Source organism: Sander vitreus, chromosome 12 (genome assembly GCF_031162955.1).
Source record: "Sander vitreus isolate 19-12246 chromosome 12, sanVit1, whole genome shotgun sequence".
NCBI classification, from domain to species: Eukaryota; Metazoa; Chordata; class Actinopteri; order Perciformes; family Percidae; genus Sander; species Sander vitreus.
In genome coordinates this window covers 23,650,832-23,673,296 of record NC_135866.1, presented here as the reverse complement: position 1 = coordinate 23,673,296, position 22,465 = coordinate 23,650,832, and the positions used below count along the sequence as shown (strand labels likewise).

Here is a 22,465-nt window from a genome sequence, read left to right as displayed (position 1 = left end):
GTGTGTGTGTGTGTGTGTGTGTGTGTGTGTGTGTGTGTGTGTGTGTGTGTGTGTGTGAAAGAGACATCAAAGCATGTTTTTAGCTCTCAAATTAATGGCGATTCCAGTATTTAATCTGTGTGTGATTTTTTTTTTCCTATTTGAAGAATCTCTTTTTGAAACTGTAAATATTGCAGACGCCCTTCTCGAGTCATCTCACTGTACCTGAAAGGATATTTCTCTGTAGTATTGACAAAAAGCTTATGGGCTGCAGTATAATGTTTAATTTGCATAAGTTGCTTCGATTGTAGGTCTTGTTTTTTTACCAGGCAGTTAGATTGATAAAAAAAAAAAAAAAAAAAAGATGAACAAGTGATTACAAAGAATTGTGCCTGTAAAGTGTGTAATCCCATGTGATAAAATGATTGCACTTTCTGGACATTTATTGGCATCATTTTCTTTCTCTTTAATATTTGAAAATTGGAAATTGGGCAATTCCAAAGATAGATCTGTGTTCAACTGTTATTAGTTTATAATTTGATGTTTTACATTTGGCAAACAAACCTTCCATCCATATCCAAGTACAGTAAGAAGCTCATCATTATCAGCAGCCATTATATAACACAAGCATTTACATGTGACAAAATAGTGTGAGTGTAAAACAAAAAAAAGGCTAGAGAAAAACCATATCCTGTCCTTGCATCATTGGTGGAAATTAACCAAGTACATTTAATTGCTGAAACCAACACTTTAAAGTGCTTTTTTTTTTTTATTTTATGCTACTATTTACTTCTACTCCTCTACTTTTGAAACACAAATGTATACTTTTTACTGCGCTACATTTATTTGACAGACATAGTTACTAGTTACTTTGCAAATAAAGATTTTACATTCAAAACTTCTTTCTCTCCTAACTCCTTCTCTCCTCCTCATCCTCACCCCATCCATGTCCCAGTCTCTGCCCTGCACCGATCCAGCTGTGGATATGACTGTACCACGGTGCTGAAAAACAATAGTGCAGTCAGTCTGTGTACGTGTGTGTCTGTAAGGCTGCAAACAATAGGCTCATTATCACATCGCCACAATGAAAACAACAACTTGTACTGTTCTCCTGTGCCTCTTCAGTGTGTGCGTTCTCACTACAGCCAGTTAGTTAGTGAGACAGTCAGACAGACAGATGGAGAGGAAGACGGGGCAGATCCAGGGACAGTCAGCCCGCCACCCAGCCAGCCGCCATTTCTCCCCCAATAACTCACTTTTATCCCCCTTGGAGAGGGAAAACAATAAGATATAACAATTGGCAAATGGCTGAGGCAGGCAGAGCATTACAAATGAAATGTAATGTTGTTACAGTTTGGAAATAATGAATTATGAGGATAAGCGGGGATCTGTAAAATCGCTGTAGCGATTTACCGGGGTTTCATTTTTCAACTGTATTGAATTATGGGAAATTGGCCTCAGTCAACTGCAAAATACAAAATGGGGAAAAGGAGGATGATTCACTGTTTCACTCTGTGTGTGTGTGTGTGTGTGTGTGTGTGTGTGTGTGTGTGTGTGTGTGTGTGTGTGTGTGTGTGTGTGTGTGTGTGTGTTTATGCATTTGTGTGCAAGCATGTAAAACCTCTGACTGTTTATCTGTCTGTGTGCATCAATGTGCATGGGTACTTGCACATTTGCGTGCATGCAGTATGTGTATTTCTGTATGTCTCAATGCTGAATGTGTGTGTGTGTCTGGACATTTGTGTGCGTGTGTGTGTGTGTGTGTGTGTGTGTGTGTGTGTGTGTGTGTGTGTGTGTGTGTGTGTGTGTTCCTCCCCGTAGACCTGTTGAGGGCTTTCTCTCGCTCACCCCGCCGCACATGTGATAAATGTCCCTTATCGCCTCTGTCATTGTAATAGCCCCACAACAGGCCCAGAGAGAGAGACAGAGAGGGGGAAAAGAAGGATGGAAAGAGGGATGAGAGAGGGGAGAAGGAGGGGGTCGGGGCATGGGGGTGTTGAGAGAGAGTCACAGCGACCAAAAAAAAAAAAAGAAAAAGATGGTGAGAGTGAAAGAAAAAGAGAGGGAGGGATGCCGGCATGGAATGGGATAGTTGGAGTTATCAGCCAGTCTTGTAAGGGAAAGAATACGCATCAAGCTGCCAATCATCTGGCCAGAAAATTGCTCTGAGATTTGAGTCCCCAGACGGTGTGTGTGTATATGTGTGTGGTTGTCCAGAGAGAGTATTCCAAAGCCCCTGTCGTCTCGGTGCTATTACTGCCCCCATCCTTCCACCCGTCCCTTCATCCGACCATCTCACTCTCTCTTCGCTTGCCGTTTTTAAAGCTCAAACTCCAAAAAAAAACACATCTCTTCTCTCTCTGTCACTAAAACCTATACTCAAGTTGCTCGAAACGCTGTTGCCGTCAGTGGCACAGGCTATTAGGGGAGGGCGAGAGATACAGAGAGAAAAAGAGTAAAAGAGGGAGTGATGATGGATAAGATAGAAAATAAAAGAGAAGAAAGGGAAAAAGAGAAGAGGGGTTAATATGTTAGCAGAAACCATTTCAGCCTCTTTAATTTTCTATTGATCTGAGCTGCAGACCTGTCCTCTCAACCCTGTGTGTGTGTGTGTGTGTGTGTGTGTGTGTGTGTGTGTGTGTGTGTGTGTGTGTGTGTGTGTGTGTGTGTGTGTGTGTGTGTGTGTGTGTGTGTGTGTGTGTGTGTGTGGAGTTAAAAACCTCCAAGCTGTCTCTATACAGAACTCGAGAGTAAGAGAGCCATGTAACTCCCAAACAACTTTTCATGAGCTAAGAAAAACACCCTCAACATCTTCGGTTTTGTGACAAAGCATTTTTATTTACTGCAACATGTTTTTTCAGCCCCCCCCTCCATCCCCCCCCAGCACTTAATCCTGCATTTTATCAGAAAATTGGTGTGTGTGCTGTAAAATAAATTCCACAAAGTTTCTAAAAATTAGGAACAATAAACTGCTTTCGCTTTCTGTAGTTTGATTTGATTTTTATTCTTGTGTTAGTGGACACAAATCCTGACACAAGTGAAAATGTTTCGGAAATACTTTAATAATAATTGAAGCCATACATTGTAAAGGTGTAAACTAAATGATGGACATGGAGACAAGAGCAAAGTGTAGAGAAACATCCCCCTCTATTGGACAATGTGATATCACCAGGCAGAGGGAGGAAAGGAAAGGACAGGAAACGAGAAGGTGGGGATGGAGGAAGAGATGATAGGCGGAGAGATAGCAGATTCATAACCATCACAATGATGTCCAATTGCAGCTGTGTGATGCAATCGCACTGTATCTTATTTGTCCCAAATGCACGCACACACACACACACACACACACACACACACACACACACACACACACACACACACACACTCTCACTCATAGACAAAATAGCCTCAGGTGTGACCTGTGCAATACCCCACTCCAGCAGATAGACATTTTTGATCTGCTCCTATCAACCGGTTCTATTTTTTCACATGCGTCCCCCCCCCCCTTCCCCCCTTCCCCCCGTTTCTGGATTGTATTATTATTCTGAGAATCAGCGACAGACAGAGAGACAGAGACAAAGGCATTTCAAAGAATGTGCTGTGGGTATAGAGTAGTCATGTATTTTAGGCTAAACAAAAATAATAAGACAACATTTTCCATCTGGAATGGGTCTTTACTCAAGTGGTACAAGTCAGTGTGGGTAACAGTTTGTCCTAATGTTTTCATGTTGTATTTTTATTTTTACTGGTCTCTTAAATCTCATTTTAGAACAAAAGTGCTCCTATAAATTATATTATGTTTCTCTGTGACATTATGAAATGTTGTGAAAGTCGTGTTCTCACAAGCACACTCTTGTAGTCTGGTCCAGTGTGGTGCCAGGGAACGCTCTGATTCTGGGAACTCGGGGTGACCCGCAACACCCACTGTCATGAAGACGTGGCAAGCACCCAAACCACAACACAGCACCCCAAGGCATAGGCCTGACCAGGAACTAAGGAAAGTTTTCATTATCTGGGGTTGCAGTCATTTTCAATTTTAGATCTGTGTACCTTTTTTTTATTTCAACTAGGACAACTGACACCCAAGGAATTCCCATCAACAAACTCTAAATTTAAATGTTTATTGTCAGTGCAAATAATTACAACATATTTGCATTAAACTTCTGACCAAACGCTGTACAAAACACTGTGAGTTTTGTTCTCATTAAACTTGCCATCTAAGTCGGTGCCAACAGAGATTACCGAGACGCAGGAAGTTTGCTTTGTGTCCGTTTGATTTCTATTCCGGTGACACTCCGGTGAGAGGGGTAATATAGCAGACAGCTAGACAGACAGCTAGATAGATGGAAGGCCAGACTGCTCCCCTTGTATGAAGGATTATCCCCTATCCTCTGTTTGTGACAAGAGCTGATAAGGGCCTGAGAGGAGAGGCAGCAAGAGGCTGAGAGGGCTAGTGACATATACACACACACACACATATATGCGCATATAATCCACAGCGAGAGAGATATCAATCCATCATTTAGAGCCGGGGATTCAGCAAGAGGAAATAGGTTTTCCTCAATCGTTGACAACCCAACACACACTCGCGCAAACACACACTAACCTGCAACAGCATCTGCTGTACAAAAGGGCTCATGGGGCTTCAGAGTTGAATAGGGCTGTTTGAATGACTGTTCAATTTCATCTATTTATCTGATTTACATTTGGCTATTGTTGTCACCACGGCTGTATACCGGTATCTATGTGTGTTTAGAGCTGTTATTGTGTCTGAATGACATCAGTGTCACTAATAGAAACCAAGAATCTAAATGTTCTAACAATAGCTATCTCAATCTTTTTTTTTTATACCATATGCATTGTTGAAATGAAAAAGAAGGAAATGTTAACCAGTGGTTTCCATAAAGAATAAGAAAACATGCAACACAATCCTTGTTTGTAGCTTTTATTAGCAAAAATCGGACTTCCTAAGAATCTGTCATGTAATTGAAAAAGAAGTGCAATTACACTGATGAAAATCGTCTTCATTTCTTGTCAAGGTCTTACGTTCTCATTTAGCATGAATTAACAAGATTCGTAGGATGAAATATGATGTTAGATGGGGCAATTTTTGCAGTGTGCAATCTCATTCTGTCGTAGGGAGGCCTGTTCTTGATATTTTAGAGAGTAGAGAAATTTTGCGAAAGGAAAAAAGAAGAAAGGCAGTATAGTGCCGCAAACGTTCTGCCTCTAAATTTGTGTACATGAGCATGAAAATCCCCGCTCCTCTTCTCAACATGACCACATCTCTTGAGGGATAGATACTTGTGAGTGTTAACATGGATTTGATAAGTGTCTTATCCTCATGAACGGAACCTCAGCACTGACAGGAGAGAACGTATCTTGTTGCTTCTCTGTTCTTTATTTGGTCCTTCCAGCTTACTGTTACCTTGAACATATGCACTGATATCCGAGCGGGTAAGAGAAACAGAGGAAATTGTGCTATTGATTACAGTTTGCAACAACAGGTCAAAGGGTAAACATGTGTAAGAGGAACCTTATTGCAAGGTGTGGGGGGTTGCTGCAGTGGGAAGTGGTTAAGGAGGTGCTCAAGGGTCTACAGGGGGCTTTAAGATTATAAAATACACTCGCTCACAATCTCGCAATGGCTGTAAAGAGCTCAACTTGATTTCTCAAGATATTGAGCATTATGTGTTGAAAATGTGTGATTCATGTAGGGAACGAGTGCTCTTGCAGTGGATTTTGATATATGAATTTACCAATCTTGAATCAGTTCAGCAGCTATGGTGTGTTTCCCTGCAAATATATTTAAAAAAAAAAAAAAAGAAGGAATTTAGCGTTTTGGGATATTTTTAGATAAAGATGGAAAGACTTTCACAGTACCCCTTTTATTTTTTATTAAATTATCCAGGAGTCTTCAGCGTAGACATACACGTGGATAGCTTAAAATATGTGCAGATAACAAGCCACTTGGCTTTAGGAAAGTGGCGTGTATGTTTACGAGAAGTCATCATGTTGAGTCTTCAGTGTTTCTCTAAAATATCCTTTTTGGCTGCTTGGATAGAAAAAAAAAGACTGCAAGAGAAGAGGAAAAACTGGTTAAAAAAATACAAGGTGACAGAGGAGGTGAAAGAGATACAAAGAGTAAGGAAAGAAATAATCCAATCCTAGTGGGACAAAGACAAAATGTGTAAGAGAGGGAGGGTGTATTTGGCACTGCATTGCTAAGCGTCAGGTTAGGTGGCAGGGCCATTTGGCGAAGACGCCGGTGCTAGACTTGATGGATGAGACCAACCGCAGGCTCTTTTCTCTTGTAACTTTAAAATCATTAAGCCTTTTACACGGCCATGCAGATTTTTATAGCCACCTCAGACAATCTGTCGCTTGTTCATGTCTTTAGATCAGCAGGATGGGAGCAGACACAAAGAGGGAGGACGTGGTCCATGCCTCTTAATAGTTGTTATTGTGGATTTCCAGTCATTTCATATCAATTTGAATTGGTTGGATTCAATGCCATTTTACATTTTACTTTTTTGTTTAATTATTTTTGTAAAGAAGCACAAGAGATTGGTTTTAATAAAGATTTAATATAAAAGTGTTAAGGCTGACCCAGCAAACTATAACCTCATTTTGTAATGTTTATATTACTTTTTGGGCTGATTATTTTACCCCTGAAATTGTCTTTGCCAAACGTAAACACAATAGGCCTACCATTAGAAAATGTACATTCTCCGCCTTTGGACAGTAGGCATATTCAGATAATGTGAGGGAACAAAAAAAAAATGATCTAGAGATATTCACACCTTCTAAATGACATTCTTTCATGTAGAATTTCGCTTTAGCTTTCAGCTATACATACATTTCACATCTCATCCATGATGATCCTGCTATCACAAGGCAGGTGAAGATGAAGTGCAGGTACGCAGCAGGTAATCTGGCACAGAGAGGACAGCATTGACATTGATCTAAGATTTTAATCTGCTGCTCCTCTTTGCCGGGCACGTTTTGCAATAACAAATGCAGCTAGGTATAACTAGGAGATCCAAGGTGCGGATATGAGTTCTATTAAGAAAACCCAGTTAGCTAAGACAAACTTTTACCCAGCAAATGAGGGCGATGCACACAGTGACATAACATAATCATACTGCTTTTCATATCCTTTCCCCCCCTCCCCCCCTCTCTTCATTTCTCTGTGAGTGTATGTGTGTGAGTGTATTTAATACATAAAGGCCAATAATGTTAATGACAAACCAGAAGCAACAACAGAGTGGGTGTTCCTGCGATACGCTCTAAATATTATCAATAACAGCTTGTGTACATATGTACGTGTGCACATGCCTCAATCTATCTATCCATCCATCCATCCATCCATCCATCCATCCCTCTCATTTTGCCTCCACAGGCTTCCTCCTCCACTGTTAGGATTCAATTAACACAGTGCTGGCAGCCATGACACCCTCATTAAAGCTAATTAGTTAAAACATCAGCCAATCTAGCGTTAATTGGCTTTGGTAATTAATTCAGCTGCTAGACCATATGAAAGCAGCAGGGAGAGAGATAATGAGAGGGAGCGAGAGATAGAGAGAGGACGGAAGAGGGTGGAATCAGAGGAGAGGGGGAAGAGGGAAAGGAAAGATAAAAGACAAGAAAATAAAAGAAAAAAGGAGAATAGATGAGAGAGAGGTAACTCATAGAGAGGTAATGTGAAGGGCAGCCTTATTTCTGTAGGTGTTTGCCTCTGAGTACCAGTTGCTATCAGTTCAAAGTGTGGTGGTGCTGACATTGAGCCAGATTGTTTGTCAGAGAGAAAGGTGAACAAAACTAACTTCTCAAGATGAATTTATTAATTATTAATCCTTTTAATAGAAGATAGACGTTTTAGAGTCAATTCAAACAAAATGCGTGTGTGTGTGTGTGTGTGTGTGTGTGTGTGTGTGTGTGTGTGTGTGTGTGTGTGTGTGTGTGTGTGTGTGTGTGTGTGGGTGGTGATTAGGGCTGAGTCAGGCTGTCTATTTCAAACTTGCTGATGCCCCTCTTTGCCAACTGACGCGGCACGTACCCGTCGTGATGAGGCCCCTTTGGGATGGAAATGATTGCCGACAGGCCTCACGCCCACACCTCTCCGTCAGGTATCCCCCCTCCTCCGGACAGCTGAGGAAGGAGAAATGGAATACAGACAGTCAGCAGAGAGAGGAGAAGAGAGAGGGCATAGGTCAGTGAAAATAAAGAAAAAAATATGTATCTTAAAATGATCTTTCTTTCATTCTATCTCTTTTTCAATGGCAGTTTAATTATACACCAACAAATAAAACAACAATAAGGAAAAATGCAGGATTAGAAGATCAAAGTCCTTTTCATTCTCAAAAATCATTCCCGAACAAGTATATTCATAGAGAAAATGGATATTTCAATTTGTCTGTCTTTGATGTTAAAAATGCACAATCCAAAATAATCATCTTTATGACATACTTTAAAGTGTGAGTTATAACATAAGATTTTAAATAGCACATGAAAGAATTAGTAATCCTACGAGAATAATTTGTTTCTTTCCTTTTTCCTGCAAAAGTGTGTGTGTGTGTGTGTGTGTGTGTGTGTGTGTGTGTGTGTGTGTGTGTGTGTGTGTGTGTGTGTGTGTGTGTGTGTGATAGCGCTCTTGAATTGAGATTTAGCCTGTAGTGGCTAGTTGTGCCTCTGCTCTGTGGGTCAGTGCTTGCTTAATGCTCCATTCATTTACTTCTTTCTTCCTCGCCACTGTGTCTCTCTAACACACACACACACACACACACACACACACACTGACAAGGTGATTGATTAAATAAACAGCTGTCAGTAGTTGGAGATAACCTCACCAGCATCACACTGCTGTCTTTCAAACAGACAGACACACACACACACACACACACACACACACACACACACACACACACGTGCAGCAGAGTCCCAGGAGTAAAACCCACATTACACATGCTGACACACACACAGGGATCATCAGATGACCATTTATCAGCGTATGTTTAAAACCAGGCAGCTGATGATTTATGATTTATTATCTTTCCCGTTTGTTTACCTAAATCCTTCAAATTTCATATACGTTTCTTTCAATTTTTTGTTTCTATTAAACAGCAAAGTGGGCCAAAAAATGCTGTCCACCAGGCCCAAACCTTTTCCCTATGACATAATGAAAGAATATCCTACATGTAGGAACAGTCACAGTGTTCCTATGTTGCCAAAATGTCCTGTCCATGTAAAATTAATGCATCTTCTGATTTACATTTCACTCTTTCTCACAGTGCAACATGTACACAGAAATAGTCCCTTGACTTAAACAGACAGCAAACACATCCACACTGCTACTACTACTACTACTACTACACACACACACACACACACACACACACACACACCTTTCCCCTCTCTATCCCTCTATCCAGCCATCTCTTCATCCCTCCTCTCCACCGCGCCGACATTTCATTTGCTTTTGTAAAACTGACAACCCCAGGGAGCGAGGGGAGGGATAGTGAAAGAGCCTGGTGATGAGTTTTGAGCAGGGCGTGGAGGAGTGCTATTTAAAAGCGCCATGCATCATTGTCAGGGAGTGGGAACGTGCAAACACACGCACACACGCAGTCAGACAGACACAGGAAACACACACATGGAGAAGCGCAACGCGGCACGGGTGGCAAACTGAAGTTGACCCCCGTTCCATTTCATCAAATGTCCTCTGAATGAGCGGCACAGCCTCATCTGTTTTGCACACACACACACACACACACACACACACACACACACACACACATAAACACACACAGAGCTAGTGATCAGCCTAGTGTCTAGCCTACTTAAATCACAGCTTACTTAAGAAAAAAACATATCACCTCACTGGGAGACGTGCACACACACACACACACACACACACACACACACACATCTTGCTAGTCCCATTTGTGTTAATGCGGCCCCTGGTTTGGGGCTTTAGGGCTCATATTTGCCATTATGGAGATGATGGCTTTACGGGGGCCTCTCACCTCACCTTGCGTTGGTCGGGGAGTAGAGAGGGGAGAGTCAAAATGAAGGCTGACACCTCGGTGGGATTTATTTGATTGTGGATGCGAGGCGGTGTCATTCTGGAGAGGGGGTAAAATAAGGGGGATGAGACGGAAGGAGGAGGGCTGGACCCCTTGGGCTAAGTGAAAAGAAGAAGAGAGGATGGCGGTGTGAAGGGAGAGGGGAAAGGGAAAGAAAGAGAGGGAAAGAAATAACGGAAAGAAAAAGAAATAGATTGAGGGGGAGCAGAAGTGGCCCCTCTTTTCCTTCCCGTGAATCAAATCAAATTCCCCTTATCGCACATTATTTGAAGAGGTTATCGGGCGCGGTAATGCGGTTACACGCCGGGCCGCGGCTGAGAGATTTCCTTGTTTACCGATGTTGGCGGGTGTTATAGCTAACCGGCCGGACGAGTGGCAAGGGGAGGGGGTAAAAGGAGGAGGAGGTAGAGGAGGGGAAGAGGAGAGAAGAGGGGCAGCGGGCATAAACACTTGATGCATGTCAGAAAACTCATTTAGGGGAACAACAAGGAAGGGGAATGGCAGTGTGTGTGTGTGTGTGTGTGTGTGTGTGTGTGTGTGTGTGTGTGTGTGTGTGTATTTGCACACACAAGGAGAAGACAGTTGTTCAAGGACAGAAAAACAGCTTCTACATGTAGACACTTTGTAATTCCATTTGGGAAATGTGCTTGTGTGTTTTGCCAGTGTGGATGTTTGCAGTGTGTGTGTGTGTGTGTGTGTGTGTGTGTGTGTGTGTGTGTGTGTGTGTGTGTGTGTGTGTGTACGTGTGTCCACCAACATACTGTATGTGTGCCAACTCATAAATCTGGCTCTCCTCTTTTCTGACTCTTATTGTTGTGCTTAAATCCAGTTTACATGCTCAGTGTTCATTAGCTGATTGTGTGTGTACTTTACAAGTGTATTCAATCCCCTGCAACAGACTTAAAAGATAGAAAATGGTCAAGTTCATGGCAATTCCAAGATTTCTGTGTTTCTTTGTAAATATTCCATCCAACTAGTTTTAAAAGAGTACACATTTAAAGCAAAAGGTTCCTTAAATTGCTGATTGCTGCAGCACAATATTCAATCTAAAGCCATACATGAGATATTTTTTTATTTATTTTTTGATGTCAAGAACAGTCCCACATACAATCTCTTGTTTCCCGAGAGAAAGGAATGATGGGCGAGATAAAAGCGAAAGGATGACACGCAATACAGGTCATTAAATAGGATTTGGACCAACAGTGCTGTGTGTACATGGTTTGCCTCTTAGCCCATTGAGCCATGAGGACACCCCAAATGGTTTTTTATCTCTGGCCCCATTGAGAGTGAGTATTGAGCTGACAATCCCTGTCCTCTCTGGAGGTGGCCTTTTACCTCAGCTCATTGTAGTCTGTGACTGGGAGCCTGTGCTATCTAGCATCTATTGATTCCCACTTCATCTGGACCAAAGCATCACAGGAGGGTAGAGAGACATAGAGAGACAGAGAGAGACATAGAGAGACAGAGAGAGAGTAAGTGTGTGTGTGTGTGTGTGTGTGTGTGTGTGTGTGTGTGTGTGTGTGTGCGCGCGCGCAGCATTGAAGAAAAACTGGGTTCTTTTTTTTAAATAATTGATGCTTCGAGTGTTAAAATGGATTAAACTTGCTTCATTATGTCTATGATTATGACTGGCTGACATTTGACATATTTGTCATCTGTCACCCCGACTACTGAAACCTAAACTAGGATTAAAAAACAAAGGTTACAAGGACCAAACCACAGAGAAAGTAAGGTTGTAAAGAAAGGAAAGCAGGAAGGAAAGTGAGAATATTATGATGAAAGTATGGGCAAATGTCACACAATAAAATTGCAAAGAAGGAAGGGATGGAAATAGGAAGATTCCTCCTCTTTGCTCTCCACTCTTGCATATGATCTAGCTCTCTCCACCTCACCATCTGTGTCTTTAATTACCTGTCTACACTGTGTGTGTGTGTGTGTGTGTGTGTGTGTGTGTGTGTGTGTGTGTGTGTGTGTGTGTGTGTGTGTGTGTGTGTGTGTGCGTTGGTGCATGCGTGCATGTGTGTATTCCTCATTTTATTTATTAAATATCTTATTTCATGTTAAGTATGGGTATGGGTTTTTTTACTTTTTGAATCATTATTAGCTTAAAATAATCTTTAAAAAAAACATACTTAACATGGTTTATTAGCTTAATAGTTGATGATCTTGCACTGATATGTTTCAGATGTCCGCTACAGAAAATGACTTCTTACTTCTGTTTCTCAGCTCTGAAACATATTTAAACACAATGAAGTTTCATATGCTTTTATATCTGTGATTGGATTTGACAATAAAGGATATGCAAGTGCATTGTTGCTGGAAAAAGTATTCTCGTATACATTGCCCAGACTAAGTCACACAGCTACACTAGGAATTAGATACTTTGGATTGAGTTAGACCAGCCAAAGTGTCCATGACAATACTATAGCAGCCAGTAAATAAATCAGACAGAAGACACAAAAAATCAGCGGATATGCTTTTGTGACATGAACAAAAACCAGCGAGAGCCATTAAGTGGATCAAGTGACAGAGATGAAAAAGATGGAAGTGAAAGAGGAGAGAGTGATAGAGGAATGGTCGGGTTGAATACAGAGAGAAAAAGCAAGAGATCTGGAAAGAGAAACAAAAGGGTGAAAGCAGGAAAATAGGAGATGGAGGGAGCGAGAAGTCGAGCGAAGTAGAAAGACTGACGGAAGGATTGAGAGAGGAAGATAGAAGGGAAAGAAAGTCTGAGAGAAAGAGAGATGAGACGATCCATCTTGGCACATTAGGGGGGGATCAAGCCTACACTCCATCATGGTTGTCAGAGAGATGCACACCTCCTCTCTCCTCTCCTCCATCCACGCATCCATCCATCCCTCGTTCGCTCCGCCAGCCGGCATTTCACTGAAAAATCTCAACACTAAAAAGTCCTGTCAGGCCTATTTCCTTGTTATTGTCCACCCCTCTCCCTCTTCCTCCTCACCCCTCCTCTCCCTTCTCTGACTCTGATACCTTCCCTCTTCTCCCAGAGATTAAATGCACCCATGTTGCGCCGCAGGGTGCGTGTGTGTGTGTGTGTTTGAGCTGTGAGGTCCAAAGCACGACATGTGGGAAAGGGTGTGTGTGTGTGTGTGTGTGTGTGTGTGTGTGTGTGTGTGTGTGTGTGTGTGTGTGTGTGTGTGTGTGTGTTGCCCCGACATTAATCATCTTTAAGGCGCTGACAAGCCTGGTGTGCGACATCACATCACATCAACACCCCCCCTCACACCCTTCTCCCCCCTTTCTCTTCTCCTCTTCTTCTTCTCCACTGGATTTATCTGTCCCTTTGCCTCTCCCCCGTCACTCACTTCCCTCAGGGAGCGCTTGACGGAGGGAGGGAAACGTAGAGGGGAAAAAGGAAAGAAACACAAGGGGTGACAGTGACCAAAAAAAGAGTAAGAGACAGTGACAGCAAAGTTGGAAAAAAAAAACATGGATTTGAGGAAGAAAAGAAAGACCTGGAAAGAAATATTCACTTGTTCCATCACACAGAGCAAGTTAAATTTGAGTGTGTGTACTATGCGTTTGCAGAATTCAAACCGATTCTAATCAGTTGACACAAAACTTCTCCACTTTAGTCTTCCCTGTTGTTGATTGTTGACATTCTCTTGTCACACCCGGGCATCTGTATTTTCCTTTTCATCACTTTTTTGTTAATACATAATACAAATAAAAGTCACTTCAAAGAAAGTATACTCACACTGTGCAAAAAATCCACTTAAAAAAACATTTTATAACAAAACATAAAAAACAAGACATGACAAAAGCCTAAAAATAATCAAGCGCAGGCATATATTTGTGTGCATGCCTGTGTGTGTGTGTGTGTGTGTGTGTGTGTGTGCGCACGCGTCCTCCAGGTGTGTGTTTGTCCGTGAAATAGAAAGCCCCATCAGCTGCAGACAGGGATTGGATCTTTCTTTGTTTGCTGTGGCGGATGGCGACGGCTTCAGCATGACTCAAATTATCTTGTCAAAGCAATAAAGGGGAGAAGGGAGTGCGTGTGTGTGTGTGTGTGTGTGTGTGTGTGTGTGTGTGTGTGTGTGTGTGTGTGTGTGTGTGTGTGTGTGTGTGTGTGTGTGTGCGAGAGGGGGGGGGGCAGAGAAAGAAAGAGAGATGGAGAAACAAGGAGAGAAAGGGAAATATACTTAAGGGAGCGTGGTGGAGGAGACAATAAAGCAGAGAAGAAAAAGAAAGGAGATGAGCAACATAGAAAATGAGAGAGTTGAGGGGAAAGAGAAAGTGATGGGGCAATAGAAAGAAAAAAAGAAAGAAATAGAAAGAAATAAATAAAGAAAGAAAGAAAGATGAAAAAGGTGAGGCCAACAATGAAATAATCAAAGAGGAGATGAGAGAAAGAAGAGAGGAGGAGAAATAAATGAAACAAATAAGTGGATGGTAGGGAGCAGAAAATTAGAAATGGATGAGTCTGGAGAGAAAACACAGAGAGGGAAAGGTGTGGAAAAAAAAGAGGTAGAGATAGAGCGGCAGAGAGATAGATAGAGAGTAATCGATTACCTATTTTTCAAAGTCACTTAAAGTGTCCAGTGCTGTGGCTCTGTTAAGTAGCGGTGCAGGAGAATGGGAGGCTGGTATGCACACACACGCTCTGAAAAAGGGAAGGGGCGGGGGGTGATGTGTGTGTGTGTGTGTGTGTGTGTGTGTGTGTGTGTGTGTGTGTGTGTGTGTGTGTGTGTGTGTGTGTGTGTGTGTGTGTGTGTGTGTGTGTGTGTGTGTGTGTGTGTGTGTGTGGCATTGTGTGTTGAGGTGTGTGGTTCCCCACTAGTTGTCTCTTGATGAGTTCTCTTGCAGGAAACTGTTCTGACAGACCAATATGTGAGCAAGGATACATGTCCCCAGAGGGCTGCATGTGTGCATGTGCATGTGTGTGTGTGTGTGTGTGTGTGTGTGTGTGTGTGTGTGTGTGTGTGTGAGAGAGAGAGAGAGAGAGAGAGAGAGAGAGACAACGAGTACAAGACAGATAGGGGTTCCCCCCATACCTGGTCCTCTTGTTGCCGTGGTGACAGTAAGTCTAAACGGGATATCCTGGCTGAGGCGGAGCCCATGTTCCCGGGCTAAAAAAAGCCCATTTGATTTTCCAAATAGAGGAAATCAGGAAGTGTCCTCCGACATTAAGCACTGAGACACTTTCAATAGATGTTATTTTTAGCCAGACATTCTCAAATATAGCTTGAGAAAGTAGGATGTATACTACTATACTAACGCACACACAAAGGCACACAGACTATGACATGCAGAAAATGCCAAGTGCGCACTTTCCGATACACACAATGAAACACATAAACACACACACATACAGGTGGGCCCCACCCTGTGCCCTGCTGATCAAGGACAATGAAGTGAGGTAGTGTTGGCAGACTCTATACAGCATTATCTCATCCAGGGCTGACACTTCTTTAAATCTGCTTTGACCTGAGAGGACACAGTGGAGACTGTACAGCACGATATTCCCCTTTCTGTCTGTGTGTGTAAAGCAGAATTATAATGCACATGCACTTAATGTGTGTGGTTTAAGAGAGTAAAACCACGGTTCAAGCCTTGGTGCTTGCAAGAATACACAATGTTGAAGTTTCCTTTAGTGTCCTTGGTAAATTGAAGGGCTGCCAGGTCAAGTTTGTAGAGTGTGTGTGGCACGACAAATACAAACACAGTTGGATACATTTGTCTTTGTGAAACAATTTAGACAAGGCCTCTGAGCCTCTGTGAAAGAGATACCCAACAAGTAGCCTACTGTAATATATTTGTTATATGTACTGACAGAATTTGTTTATGTATGTGTGCGACACTAGTGATAGTTCCCAACAGCTGAAACAGATACAAGTTCAAATGAGATCACTGGTCACTTGAGAGCCATTTAAGATGCATTTTAATGCCAGACAGAATCTGGATACAATTGTTTGGGTGCCTGGCTCTTATTTGTATATAGATACTGATGTTTCTCCCTTTGCCTTGCTTTCTATCTTGTCCCCAGGTAAAAAGAAGATGTCCCTGTATGACAGCCAGGCTCCAATCTGTCCCATCTGCCAGGTGCTGCTCAGGCCCGGAGAGCTACAGGAGCACATGGAGACAGAGATAGAGAGGCTAGCTGCCATATGCTTCAGGTAGGCCTGAAACGCGTTGTTTCTTGCTCGCCCATACACTTTTACACAATACAGTAAGTTCAGTCAAATCAAAGTTCATATAGAAAACAACTTCAAAGGTGTGTGTATACTGTGCAAGTCTTAAGTGAATACATCTTAGGAACATTTTCTGAGGGTTAGAAGAGAAGATTTCATCTGTGTCTGTCCAATACAGAGTTAGCTCAGTGACAGTGAACAAAGGAATTGAGGGGGGGGGCTACCCTAGCCCTGTCATTGGTGCCCTCCAGCCCCCCAGAAGTATCTAATTTACATGTTGTAGCTTTTGAACTTAACATAGAAAGAAAGAAAAAAGGAGACATTGTTGTTGAATGAACATTTAGCTTACACATTGGGGCTGTTAGCTTGCGCAGTGGCAGCAAGTCCCGACTTAAATAACGAACAGAACTCTAAACAAAACCCAGCTGACCCTTGAATGAATTGGCGGTCAGAATGCTAGCTAACCAGATTTTAACCTTTGACACAAGCCAGCTCTCTTTTCCTGTGTTTTCAGTCTTCCTGCTAAGCTTAACACATCTCTGCATATCTTTATCATGTAACTAGAGAAATCAAACTGATATCAATGCTTAAGACAAATACTTCACTGGCTCATAAAGATAAATAAATTTTTTAGGCGTAGGGTGAAGGCTGAGCTTTAACTCAACTTTTATGTCAGGCTCACTGACTGCTTTTCTTTCCGAGCAGAGATTTTGGTGCAATAAATCTGCATAAAAGGCAGAGGCATGCCGCCGACGTAACGCTAAGTGTTTCCCGCAGGGATTAGGATTCAAACCTGTGACCTCAAGTTCACTGCCGCCTCCTTCTTCTCCTCATGACAGTTGCACGAGCTGTTTTACGGTGGATAAATCAACTCCAAGCCCTTTTAACGATGGGACACAACCATTAGGATCCATATTTCACCTTGACCGCACGTCTGGCTGTGTGTGTTTGTGTACATACGTGTGTGGCCTGTGTGATGCAGTGTTTGTGTATGACCCGGTGTCCACCTTAGCGGCCCAGCTTTATGATAGTCCCCATTAACCTGGAGGAACAGGGCAACAGATAGCGTCACCCCACATGGAAATCACATTTCATTTACCCCCGTTTACACCTACCAAACCCCTCCTCCCGTCTGTCCATGTCCAGATACTGAACCAGTCCTCCTCGTTCCTCTTTCTTTTTTGCAGCCTGTTCCCCTCATCTTCCTTCTTGTTTCCCCATCCTTCCATCTTTCTTATTCTTCACTAAACCTCCATGTTATCTACTACCTTGTCTTTGTCCTATCCAACCTTACTCATGTCCTCTTTAGTCCCCTTTTCTCTTTTTCTTCACAAAGTCTTTTCAATCTGTCTTCATCTAACCCAGTCCTGTCATTTCTTCATTACCTGATTTCACCATGTTTCTAAAAGCTGCAAGCTAACATATAGGACCAAAGCAGTGACCAGGGATAAACCCATTATCATCAGTGTGAACAGGTCAAACACATTTGCCTATCTCAAAAACGAATCAAAAGAATCATGAAAACTTGGGCAAGGGTGGTGATAAAGGAATAAAGACGGAGAAGTAGATGGAATGAGGAGTTAGGAAAAGAATGTAAGGGATTCAAATAAATCTCAGTGGATAAAAGTTATTACAAAATAACTTTATGGAGACAGACATCTAACAAACTAAGTGACACAAAGAATAGAATTTAAAAAAGACAGTGTTATCCAAAGGTCCACTTGGTTTTTCCTGGGCTTTCAGCCACATCTCTTGACCTTCATCAGCCGATAGAGTTTGCTCACTTATCATGGAGATGGTTAAGTTTTTTTTTCCAACAACTAAGCCATCTCCATGACACCTGAGCACACTCAATCCCTTATTGAAGCATGTGAGATCTGGCTAAAAAAGTGGATCTTAATATAGAGAATAGAATAGAACAAAATAGAATAGTATAGAATAGAATAGATTACATTACATGGGAGCACTGAGTGAGAGTCATCCATCTGTCATTGTCTGATATGGTGAGGTGTTTCAATAATTAATAAAGGTTAGTAGTCTGCCCTTCCCTCTGTGGGTCTGAGATACTGTGTACGCGCACACACACACACACACACACACGCACACACACACACACGCACGCACACACACACACACACAAGCGGTTATTTAAGGAAATAGCGTCATCCCCGGGTGAGATTGGATGGTGGCTAACGTCACAGCTGGCTGATTTAGCTACTCGCCATTAACCCATCCAACACATACACACACCACAAGAAAAAAAAAAAGAGGACAAGAGAGGAGGGACAGGAGAATGCACAGGATAACATTTTAAGATATGTTGATACATTTTTCTTTACATACACACAAACACAGATTTGGTATGCGTGTCAGAGGGAATGGAAGCAGGAGATAAAATAAAAGCAGAAAGTGCTGTGTGTGTCTTATATCGCAAAACCACATTCTATATCACACACACGCACACACACACGCACTGTCTCCCTCTCTCCAGCTCTCTGCATGGCAGCAGCCATCATTGAAAGTGACAGTGGGAATTTGGTCCAATTTGTAGTAAATCTGCCTTTAATGACCAGCGCTTGCTGTATGAAAGAGCTGTGGGTATGGAAAAGAAGGTGTGTGTGTGTGTGTGTGTGTGTGTGTGTGTGTGTGTGTGTGTGTGTGTGTGTGTGTGTGTGTGTTTGAGTATGTTGGTGTGAAAAATGTGTCCCATATCTGCCTGGCCTCTTCTGTGAATATCTGTGCTGTGTGTTTCTATTTGTTTTCTATGTCTCTTCTCTGCATGTGTGTTTCATTACAACTGCCAACCTGTCCTTTCCTGTGACTGTGTGCCCTGCCGCTTGTTCATGGGCCACAGCTTCTTGTGTATGGACATGGAAATCACACACACACACACACACACAGTTGAGCAAATGGTAATCTATCATGCCCTGTAAACGTCAGGTGGCTCGTGGGGGCAAAGTAATCTACATACCCCATCACCCCCTCCTCTTCATACCCCTACTTCTCTTCTTCCTCCTCCTGCATAATCAATTTGCCTCCACAAAAGCAAACCCCCACCTCTCCAGCAGACGGCACAAAAAGGCAAAAAGCAATCAGTATCTTGAGGTTAGCACCATCCCTCCTTTCCACCCAACTCCCACTGACTCTCTCTCTCTCTCTCTCTCTCTCTCTCTCTCTCTCTCTCCCTTTGGAAGGGAGTGGAAGTAGGAGGGGCAGATACTCCTGCTAGCTGTCAATCAAACTCAGTCTGTCTCTACTTGTGTAGGATTAATGCAGTTTTAATCAGGTTTATAGAGGTGGGCAGTTGTACTGAATGGAATTGCTTCCAAATTACAAAATGTTTAATACATTTTTACTTGCACTTTTATTTTGACAAACTGTATATTATAATGACAAAAGAAAGATTTTAGACAGACCCCAGACAATTAAAATCATGGTCCAAATATACTGTAAATACATTCATTTTTCAGTTATTGATCAATTATGATCTCTGATTTTCTGACTTGTTTAAGTCAGTGGACACAAAGTCCATCTCTTCTTCTTTTTCTCTTTTACTTGTATCGCAGACGGCAAACAAACAAAAAGGTACATTTGACGCACCACCTGATCTCTTATGACTACTTCCTGTTCATGATCTCACAGGTCCTTGCCCCTCCTTTAGGTTTAACAAGTTCAGAGAGGGTACTGTATGAGACAATGTGTTGTAAGACTAGTTTGAAGCACCCACATGCCCTCACCTGTCTCCCCCTGTTCACACACAGGCCTCATTACCACAACATATGTTAAATTGCTTTGTCGTCCGTCTTTTATTCCTCCCCTCCTTCCTTTTCCTCCCGTCTGTGTGTTTGTTTCGCTTTGCTGTGCTGCTCATTTCCACACTCTTTTCCTTGTTTTGACATGGCAGGCAGCTGGAATTTCCAGCCCCATAACCCCCCCCCCATCAAAAATTCATAGAACCGGGCAAACAGACGTGTGAAACTGTGAGAAGAGGCGGCGACACACCAACTCTCCCTATCAATCCCTCCCTTTCTTTCTCTCGTTTTCTGTCTTCCTTCATCTTTCCCTTGCTCGATCTCTCTCTTTATGTTGCTCGCTCTTCCTCCCTCACCACATCTCTCTCTCTCACCTCACATTTCATCTCCCTCTACCTCTTTTCTTTCTTTCCCCTTCTTCACTCCCTTTCATCTCTATCATCCCCACTGTCATTGTGGCAATTTTCTCCCATCGTGGCAGGCATGCAACTGCTATCCTCTCTCGCGCTCTCTTCCTCTCTCCCTCTCCCTCCTTCTCTTGTCGCTGTTTGACACTGTCAACAAGCAGGTAGAGGTGGCTGTTATTGTTGATGCCTCTGCAGAGGTTCCAGGTAATGAATAAAAGAGAGATAGAGGGAGGATGAGAGAGAGAGAGAGAGAGAGAGAGAGAGAGAGAGAGAGATGACAGAGATAGAAAAGGGAAAAGGCAGGTGAGGGTGTTGGTAGATTCCCCTGCATTACATAGCAGCTTGACTGTGTCACCCATGTTTATTCTCTTTGTTGGTTGCGGTGAGGCCCGCTGTTCCGCTTCCACACACACACACACACACACACACACACACACACACACACACACACACACACACACACAAGACACGCAGTAGCAAGACAATATACAGATGCAAACACACATCCAGCACAGAGACAGTAATGACACGTTTTCACAGACATGTTCAATGCATACACAGACACCTGTATATACTGTACACTGCACACACTGCAATGCACACTCTCACTTGCAATAGCTACTAATCTCAGATCATCAATCACATCAGATAAGGACCAATGAAAACTAAAATGACAACTAATAACTAATTATAACTCTAACAACTCACTAACCTAACATCCAGTCGTTTGATATTTATCTGATGTACTTTCGAGACTGTCCACCCCCAAAAACAACCTAATAGGTCATTTGTACAAGCAGCTTATCACGATCCATATTTACATTAATAGTGTCGGCGAGCTCTAGTGGCCTTAGCAATTATGCAATTATCATATAAAGCTTGTGGGTTAAAACCTGTTTCAATGTTCATATGGGTATCTGACTTTTAAACAACTGTTTTCAGCATTCCCCATAACTAGTAAACTGACCTTCATTTGTAAAAGCCATGGAGTGCCTCTTTAAATACATGGACGTTGCTATTATGTAAGGTATAAACTGGTGGTTTGTTTGAAGGACCTAGTGATGTAAAGTAAAAACATGAACAACACTCCGCATCACAAAATGAGTACGAGGAAACAAATACTTTCACCGTACTTCCATCCCTCTATCACATCATACATTTCTCTATATCTCTGTGCAGCTATGCATTATATTCCTGTCTTATATGTCCCTTGTCTTGCTCTTGTGCACCACTTTGTAAAAGATTCTCTCAGATAAGTGAAAAAATAAGGCTTTTTATTCTTATTATCCACCCATCCAGCCATTGAAAAAGAAAATCCCTTGTCTACCAAGGCATGCTGTCAGATTAGAGGTCGAGGAAATTCAGTTTCAGGCGCAGTCCTTTCCATGGTCAGTGTATGTGTGTGTGTGTGTGTGTGTGTGTGTGTGTGTGTGTGTGTGTGTGTGTGTGTGTGTGTGTTAGTGTGTTAGTGTGTGTGTGTGTGTGTGTGTGTGTGTGCGTGCGTGCATGCGTGAATGCGTGTGTGTGTGTGTCTGTGTGTGTGCGTGTGTGTGTCTGTGTGTCTGTGTGTGTCTGTGTGTGTGTCCGAGTGGGTCTGGAGTACTAAGAGGGTCTCAAAGCAAACATGACAACCCAGTCTCGCTTTGTCAACGTCAAGCCTGTCGCAACTCTTCAAGAAGCTCGGAGAACTGTATCTCTGTGCTTTGGGTGAAAGTCAGAGAGAGAGAGAGAGAGAGAGAGAGAGAGAGAGAGAGAGAGAGAGAGAAAAGCAGAGGAGAAAAGAGGAGGAGAAGAGGACAACAAAAGAAAAATGAGGGAACCTAATAAAGATGGGAAGAAAATGAAAAGAATCAGATGGCTTAAGTGAAAAAAAAGAAAAGGAGATAATAAAGTAACAAAGTAGCACAATAAAGGCTAGTTGATATATTAGACTTTCCATCATTCACCTCTCATCTAAAATGTCAAACACAAGCACCCAAGTATCCAGCTACACACAACTGCTGGAACATGTCTTTCTTTTTTACTGTCTAACATCTTAATACTCCCCCTTTCTCTCTGTGCCCCCCTCCTCTCTTTCCCTTCTTCCC

The 22,465-nt window shown here is 42.5% G+C and overlaps 1 protein-coding gene across 16 annotated transcripts in view; it reads left to right on the top strand.

Moving 5' to 3' along the window:
- Nucleotides 1–22,465, top strand: part of rnf220a (ring finger protein 220a) — a 173,841-nt gene that overhangs the window by 107,502 nt on the left and 43,874 nt on the right. For 11 of the 16 annotated variants that reach the window (XM_078264764.1, XM_078264766.1, XM_078264761.1 and 8 more), the window contains 2 exons: nucleotides 7,973–8,191; nucleotides 16,075–16,204. In XM_078264764.1, the coding sequence (XP_078120890.1) occupies nucleotides 7,973–8,191; nucleotides 16,075–16,204 (349 nt within the window). The remainder of the gene's footprint in view (nucleotides 1–7,972; nucleotides 8,192–16,074; nucleotides 16,205–22,465) is intronic. The other 5 variants (XM_078264775.1, XM_078264767.1, XM_078264769.1 and 2 more) reach the window with 1 other exon arrangement.